Source organism: Terrapene carolina, unplaced genomic scaffold (genome assembly GCF_002925995.2).
Source record: "Terrapene carolina triunguis isolate 2854851 unplaced genomic scaffold, T_m_triunguis-2.0 Scaffold68, whole genome shotgun sequence".
NCBI classification, from domain to species: domain Eukaryota; kingdom Metazoa; phylum Chordata; order Testudines; family Emydidae; genus Terrapene; species Terrapene triunguis.
This window is the reverse complement of record NW_020664419.1, coordinates 55628738-55637584: the sequence shown is the minus strand read 5'-3', so window position 1 is coordinate 55637584 and position 8847 is coordinate 55628738. Positions and strand designations below refer to the sequence as shown.

At 43.9% G+C, this 8847-nt stretch overlaps 1 protein-coding gene across 2 annotated transcripts in view; it reads right to left on the bottom strand.

The window, feature by feature from the left end:
• SRGAP1 (SLIT-ROBO Rho GTPase activating protein 1) overlaps positions 1–8317 on the bottom strand; it is a 245631-nt gene extending 237314 nt beyond the window's left edge. For both annotated transcript variants that reach the window (XM_024205093.3, XM_024205094.3), the window contains exon 1: positions 7632–8317. In XM_024205093.3, the coding sequence (XP_024060861.1) occupies positions 7632–7698 (67 nt within the window). In that variant the 5' untranslated portion in view covers positions 7699–8317. The remainder of the gene's footprint in view (positions 1–7631) is intronic.
• Between the last annotated feature and the right edge of the window lie 530 nt (positions 8318–8847).

The following is an 8847-nucleotide window of genomic DNA, read 5'->3' as shown; positions in this document are numbered from 1 at the left end:
TATCCCCTGACCCCATCCACACCCCCATCCCCTGACAGGCCCCCCCGGGACTCCCACACTTATCCAACCTGTCCCCCCTTTCCCCCAGAACCTCCACCCCATCCAACTACTTCCTGTCCCTTGACTGCCCCCCGGGACCCTCCCGCCCCTTATCCAACCCACCAGCCCTGGCCCCTTACCAAGCCACTCAGAGCACCATGTCTGGCAGCCGCGCCGCCCGGCCAGAGCCAGACACGCTGCCGTGCTGCTCAGCTGGAGTGCATAACCCCGCCGCCCAGAGCGCTGCCCACATGGCGGCGTGGCTACGGGAGAGGGGGACAGCAGGGGAGGGGCCGGGGGCTAGCCTCCCCGGCCAGGAGCTCAGGGGCCGGGCAGAATGGTCCCGCAGACCATAGTTTGCCCACCTCTGCTGTACAGTCTTATCGCTGCTAGCCAACCTTTTCCAATGCTGACATCTATTGCCACTGGAGCTGCTCTGATTGGCAAGGGAACCGGTATTCATGGAATCTGAAATTAATTTAAGGAAAGCAAAGCAGAAAGATGAATTGAGAAGCCATTCCATCTGACCACAGAACCATTTCCGAGCTATCAGTCTGATGTTATTAGCTACTGATACTTTACTTCATAAAAAGTGACCAATAAAAAGATAATAGTAGGAAATTAAATGAACCTTAACATGATTTAGAACTTTACTATGCAATGCTGAAATATTGTGGAGAAAACACTTGGAAAGAACATCAGAAGAAACCATTGTACAGGATCCAAATTGCATTGGTTTCAGTGAGGTATGTGAGCACATTAAGAGGGAAGTTATATCTTTCACTATTAATGATTAAGTTGACAAAAGCCAATCACCATATTTAAGATAATTAAATATCACTTATTATTTTACACACACACACAGGTAAGACCCGCCACATTCATGATTACTGGTTGTCTGTCCCCATATACTGAAGTGACCCAGATTCCATTCACTCCAAGTGAAACACAAAAGATATGGTCTCCTGGTTAAGATGCAGGACAGGGAGTCACATGTCCTGAGCCTATTCCTGACTCTGCCAAACAGATTTCCTTTGTGACTTTGGCCAACCCACTTATCTTCTTTGTAACAGAGTTTTCCTACGTGTAAAAAGGCAAAATTCATTACATGTTTTTAAAACTTCTCAAAACCCTCAAGATGGAAGACCTTCATTTTGTAATATTTAAATTTACATTCAAATGATATTCTGAGTCTCCTGAACAGCTGCTTTGAACAGAAATAAGGATTTATTTTTAAATGGAGGTCACAGAACAATAGTACAGATAAATCACACCATCTAAAAGGTGTAAGAAAGGGCAAAGTATAAAGCCTATCGAAGTGCCCAATTACCAAAATGATAATTTTCAGTTAGTTTCTACTCTTGCTAGTTTTTTTGTTTTTTGTTTGTTTTTTGTTTTGTTTTGCAGATACAAGAAAGTTAAGGAAGTGTCCTGGATTGTACTTTGAAAGCCATGACAAATTCTTCCTGATGCCTTCCAGTTGAGAGGGAATCAATTTTTCCATTCATGGGAAATCCACAATTTCAATTTTTTTCCATTTCAGAATGGAACAAAGTCCCACAGATTTCAAGTTTCCAGCAAAACGAGAGTCAGAATTTAGGGTTTTTAAAGGTCAATCGAAACACTGTTTCAATTTTTCCTTTCTAAATTTTATATCTAGAGTTTGTCTGAGGAATTTCAAAGAAAACTGGAAAAGGGTTATGTCATTATATCTCATTTAAAATGTTTTCAAAACAAAATGAATTTTTGTTCTGGGTTTTGGTTTTGAAACTATTATAAATTATAAAATATATTGTAATATACAATAAAAAAAGTTGAAATAAAAAACAAACATACATTTCAAAAATTTTCTTTGGAGAATTTTGATGTTTGGTTTTCATTCCAATTCAGAATGAAGCCAAGTTTAAAATCCTTTGTGAAATGAAACCTCCATCCTCTGCACAGCTCTAATATAATACATAAATACAAAATTAAGTAGGAATAGAATGCTTTGATTTTCATTTCAAAACAAAATGTTTTGACCACACACCACTTTTTTCAATTTTTCTTTCAAAATAAAGTTTAATTCAAGCAGACGTATTTCCACAAAATGTTTTGCTTTTGATGAATTGGCATTTTTCAACAGAGAAACCTTCTATTGGCAAGTTTCTAACCAGCTCCACTTCCAATCCTTAGTTAACATTAGACACACAGCTTCAAACATTCACAATCTTACAATAGAAGTGCTTGGATCAGGTAGTTAGTAAGCATGTTTCCTATTCACACCAAGTGAATTTTACTTTGTGGAGGGTCAGTAAGGATATTTCTACACTGCAATTAAACACCCATGGCTGGCCTGTGTCAACCGACTCGGGCTTGGGCTATTGGGCTGTTTAATTGCAATGTAGACATTTGGGCCCTGGCTGGAGCCCGGGCTCCGGGACCCTTCCAGCTTGCTGGGTCCCAGGGCTTGGGATGGAGCCTGAGCCCGAATCTCTATATCACAATTAAACAGCTCCATAGCCCAAGCCCCGTGAGCCCAAGTCAGCTGATCCGGGCCAGCCACAGGTGTTTGTTTGCTGTTTAGACATACCCTAATAGGACTTAAAGGGTGCCTAGGCCTATTTTAAAGGCTTATAGGGAATTTAAGTGCTGCACGGGTGTTGTGTCAGTCCTCTGCACAGGGCTCAATTTTACATCCCTACTTGTAAAGGGGATTTTTTTTTTTAAACCAGACAAAGTCAGATGTTCAAAATCTCAGTAACTGATCAGTCACCATACAAAAGATACCAATATAGACACCAAGGGATATGTCCTACTATTTGTCTAACTCTCTGGGTTCCTCAGTAAATCCATCAAATTGGTCTTACTTTAAATTAGTACATTAAGAACAGTGCCAGGAACCAGTTGATCTCTGAATAAAAACAAGAGTCAGGCTGAAGCAGACAATCAAGTGAATGAGTACATTTGAGCTTGAGAGTGCTACACATAATTCTCAGATAGGCAGGTATATTCATTCTCAGATGCTCCAGAGGGATAATAATACAGTTGGTACAGCCAGAGTACATCTCAGCTGCTGAGCTAAATAGAACTTTCTCCTGTTTCCTTTTAAAACATGTAATATTGTGTTAAACTGAAAATTGAGACATGTCTAGGACTTTTGAAGGTCAGAATTATGCTGTACCTTTATGTATTTTGCTCTAACACTACACAGTTCTAGCTATCTCTGAGTGCATATCATTTTAGAAGGCCTTTTTGCTCTCCAAACACCCAAAAAGCAGACAAGACTAGAGTTCTGAAATTTTACAATCAGATGACATCTCATAAGAGTATATATGAATTGTAGACTGAATGGCATATGAAGCAAGTATAAACGAACACAACTGGCCCCCTCTAAGGCTCTTCCTCCATTTTGATCAAATTAATATAAGGAAGGTGCAAATCAGGTTGACAGCCTGTATTCAGATTATTGTAGTTATTACTGATTTGAAGGACACAAGAATTCAAAATGAGCTTGACAAACAGGAGAATTGGTCTGTAATCCACAAGATGAAATTCTATAAAGAAAAGTATTATACTTAGAAAGAAAAGAAAGAAAACAAATCAAACGCACAATTACAAAAATGGGAAATAACTGGCTAGGTGGTAGTACTGATAAAAAGGATCTGAGGGTTACAGTGGATCACGAATTGAATGAGAGTCAGCAATGTAATATAGTTGCAAAAAAAGGCTAATATTCTGGGCTGTATCAACAGAAGTGTTGCATGTAAGACACGCAAGGTAATTTCCCCCTAAACTGAGCACTAGTAAGGCCTCAGCTAGAGAACTGTGTCTAACTGTAGAAGCCACACCTTAAGAAAGATGTGGATACATTGGAGAGGGTCTGGAGGAAAGCAACAAAAAGGATAAAAAGTTTAGGAAACCTGACCTATGAGGAAAGCTTTAAAAAAAAACCTGGGGATGTTAGTCTTGAAAAAAAGAAGACTCGGGGGGACCTGATAGTGATCAAATACGTTAAGGGCTGTTATAAAGAGGATGGTGATCAATTGTTCTCCACATCCACTAAAGGTAGGACAAGACATAATCAGCTTAATCCACAGCAAGGGAAATGTAGGTTTGATATTAGGAAAGACTTCTAACTATAAGGCTAGTTAAGTACTGGAATAACTTACAAAGGGAGGTTGTAGAACTCCTATCATTGGAAGTTTTTAAGAGCAGGTTAGACAGACACCTGTCAGAGATGGTCTAGGTATACTTGGTCCTGCTTCAGTGCAGGGAACTGTACTAAATGAATTCTCAAGGTCCCTTCTATGATTCCAAGTCATTTAATTCAATTATCCAACAAGTAAGAGATCTGTAAGGCACATGCCCCACACTACCTTACCAATTTTAAGCTTGTCCTTAAGAACAACTGTCAAAAATGGATTTGAAATAAACTAAATCCTGAGAGCCCTCATAAAGGCTACTTAAATTAGAAAGTGACACAGCTAATCAGTTTAATAAAAGTATCTATTCTTAACACCAAAGTTACAGTACAACCAGCATTGCTCACTATACTCAAGTCTCACACTTCCAATGAATCACTGAATTTTAGGTTTATATGCAAGTGGCCTTTCTCCAACTATTCCCTACAAATTAAGGCCCCAACCTTGCAATCAAACCCAGTTAGGTCAAGCCTTGCACCTGGCATGGAACATCCCCAAAGTCAATGGGGCTGAGCATGGGTACAAGGGTCCACCCAAGTGGCTCTAACTGTAAGATCAGGACCAAAGACTCTATAGCCTGGCACTTTTTAGAGTTTAAGATTCTTATTTTAATTATTTTCTTTTTTCCACAAATGTGATAGTTTTATTCCTGGTGACAAAAGCAGTCTTTAAGAACAACACAAATCACTGGCAGATCAAGTTTCTCATGGTGAGACGAGGGACCAGGTGAAACTGGAGTGGTATGTTCAAATACTCCACCCATGAATGAAATGTACCCTTTGTATTTCTGTTAGTTTGTAATTCTATCTGTATTTCTGAGGTTCTTGTATGAACTGCCTATACAATGAGTGAGTCTACTCATACAACTAGAAAAGTATTGCAAGTAATAACTTTCAGCTCACATAAGCTAGAAACTAATTGGCACAATATCTAATAGAACTGACTCTTAGTCAAGGAATTAACAGCACAGCAAGATATGTAAAGTAGGACATTGAAAATCTTCATTTCCATATGTGGCACCACCACATACACAAACACACTTTACTAGCGATGTATAATAGAAGTCCATTTACTCCAATAACATATTCAGATAAGTCTTGCAACTGGACTTACACAAATGCATACGTTTTGAGTTGTCAAATTCTGGAAGTTATGGCTTTTGGGACTGCAGCATTTAGGGACCAGAATGATCCCTGGGTCACACCAAACTGTAATCAGCACAGGACCTTGGTGGGGGGAAAAGGACAAAAGATGCCAGCTTTGTGCATGCTATATTCTAGGGACTGTTCTAATCCCCATATCTCTAGGGCAGCTTTAATTTATGTTGATAGTAACAGTTCCCTAGGGGCCATACCACTAACCAGATATCATTGGAGGAAAAGGTGCTTGGGCCATGGCCCTTTTTCCCAGCATGCCTTGACACATCTATGCTGGACAAGTGGCACAGAGCTGGCTTTGTTGATTTTACACTACCTGAAAGTTACCTTGCTATCTAACTAGGGCATCTTTATAGTCCCTTTGGGTTTCTCCAGTGAAAAGAGACCTTATTGGGGGTCAGGACCTGACCCTAGTTTGTTTGTTTGTAATTTGTGTTTATATTTGCTTATCTGGCCTTCGAGATCTGTTGTGGCATTACACAAATATTCAGTTAGTATTAAGAAAGTGATGCCAGAATTGGGAAAACAGATTTCCTGTAATCTAGAATTAAATTGTTATATAGGTCTTTGAAAAAGAGGCTGTGATTACATCCACAGGTCCTAGTGGATCTTTCTAAACAGCTTTGCTAAGGGCGTCATCACTTCAGCAGTGTCAAGACAACCATTGTACACATTCAGAGACACCACAAGGGAACAATGTGAACAAATCAAAATTCCTAATACATTAGGTTTATAAATGCATTGTGAAGTAGTGGCAATTATAAAGGGGGACTGTAACGCCTGAGGAGACAGTTTATAACCAGATGCCTTCACTACCCCAGTCTTTGTTTTTACTGAAATTAGCTAATAATGAGGGGGGAGGTGGGGAGAGCAGGCAGAGGAGAATAAAGACAACACCTCCCCTCAAAGCACAGTATCTTTTTAATTCTGTTAAACACAGTGATGGTTTTCTTTTATTTCATCACAGTTGGTTGCCATGAAAATGCTGAACTTGTGATATCATAATCGTGATCTCATTGCAGGATCAAGTAAAAAGAGAAGATGGACTATGCAACTATTGATATTCTGTTGGATTTCATAAACAGTTGTGAGGTACTCTCTCCCCATTTTCCAAAGCCTTGTTTGGATCCACAGGCCCCAATCCTGAATATGTGGGGGGAATCTCTGCACCCACATAGCGGGGTTCCATGTGAGGGCAGGCTCTGCCCAGCATATCACATAGCAGGATCAGGGCCCTAGTTAGTATTTGCTTACATACTGTCTTTATAATATAGTCAGTGTTAAAGGCTTATGTAGCATTTTGAGCTGTTAAGACAAGTCTGTAGCTATCCATTGGCATACATATCCACTGGAGTAGTATAAGCATTTCATTGAACAGCACAAGTTTTCACCCGTGTCAGTATGGAAAGGAACCAATATGTATCAAGGACCATGCACACCCCCATGTCATTAATTTATTGTCCTCTGTTCCACAAAACATATTTTTACAAGAAGAGATGGGTTTCCTTTCCTTTTGAATAATGAAGGTCTAAGGAATATTAGCTGCTAAACCAAGACTCCAGTTGCACTGCTCTCAGCACAGTACTTGGATGTAAAAATGTAGCTAATGTTGAAGCTGAAACATTTATAATATTGAAGAGATACATTTATTAATCAAGCAGCTACAGCACAACATACAAAGCAATCCATGGAAAATACAGCCATGTGCATTATGAAGAGGGCAAGGCTTGCTATTGTCTTTCTTCAGTTTAACTGCCAAGCTTTTTAAAAGGTTACTAAACCTCACTGATTAATGAAAGGTGCATAATCTCAGCCAGACAGTTCATAAACATTCCAGCTGTAAATCAGTCCCCCGCCCCCCCTTCTCCAAACTGATTCCTGACCAGTTATAAAGGGCGGCATGAGCGGCGTCTGCCTTCCCCTATCTTAAATGACACTGCTAAGGGAAATTAAGTTCAGCAATCACTCCGTTGTTTGAAGTGCAAATCCGGGCGTTTGAAATCGGTCCTCACCCCCAGTGTAGCGTGACTCCAGAATCACTCTGATCAGCATGTACAGTACAGCTCATTCAACTGAAACTCATCTCTTTACCCTCCCCCTCCCTACTCATTGTGATCGCTCTGGATTTTGTGATGAGCCTCAGAGGGAGCCCAAGTTAGGAACAGTGTCAGGCAGCGCGCACACACACACACACACACACAGAGGGAGGGGGTATTTCTCTCCCCTCCTCCCTCTATTAACATCCACTTACCTTTCACTTGACTTTCATACTCCGCTATAATCTCTTTGTCCTTTTTGAATCTGCTTGGTGTGGACATTATCCAGGCGGCGTTTCTCCGACGAGCTCTGAAGCTGGGTCAAATGGTCATAAAGCAGAGACCCCCCGGGCGGCGAGGGGAGCGGCGCCCACACGCGCTAGCCCAGCAGCTGAGGGGTGGGTGGGTGGGTAGGTGGCGACTAGACTAACCCTGGCGCGGGCACCATCTCCTCCAGCCACGGCAAAGAGAGCCCAGCCCCGGGGGCAAGGCGGGGTGGGAGGCAGCCGCGGCGGGGGACCCGCTCCCTCTGCACAGGGCTAGCGCCGAGTCCCGCTGCTGCCCCGCACCGCTGTCATGTCTCCGCGCACCAGAGGCGGTGGGGTGGGGCGGACAAAGGGTAGGGGCGGCCGGGTCAGCTCCTCACGCCGGGCTCCTCAGCAGCCACGGGTTACTCCAGCTGCTGCCGCCGGCTGGGAGAGCAGCGAGCTGACTAGCCCGAGGCGACAGCCCCACGCGCCGCAACTCCAGGCCCGAGGCGGAGAGGCGTCCCTGGGGATAAAGTTCTCGCCTCCGGCGTGTCTCTCTCGCCCCGCGGCGCCCGCTCCCCCTGCTGCTGCTGGCCTGGGGCAGGAACCCGGACTGCGTCTCCGCCGCCAGCCCACAGCCGCCACTGCCAGCGACCCGCCCACCCCGCCGGCAATGGGCAGGGAGGGAAGCTCGCACGCTACCCCCCCGGGCGAGCAAGCGCCGGGCTCTCGGCGTAGAGCGAAGCCTCTGGCGGCCAACCGCAGCCGCCACGCCCTCCCGGCCCCCCAATGGAGGGGAAGGGGAAGGCCCCAGCAAGCTAGGCTGCCCGGCTGCCTCCCGTGGAGCAGCCCAGCCCCGGAGGCTGCTGAGCCAGCCTCGGCTTTGGCAGGGTGGGATCAGCTGCTGCAGCCGGTGTCCTCTCCCGAGAGCATATGGTGAGCGGGTGTGAGCTGGGGAAAGGGGTGTGAGGCGGAGATAAGGTGATGGAAAGCCCTTGATCCTGGCGTGGAAAGTTAAATCCACACGCTGCAGCAGCCGCCGTCGCGGCGGAGCCATATGGAGAGGGGAGGAGGAAGGTGGGCAGGCTGGGAAGAGACCATTTCGTTTGAGGATCACGTTTACTTCCCCGTTACAGTCATAGTAAAGCATTGTTTCTTCTTGTTCGTTTTCAGTAGAGGTCAC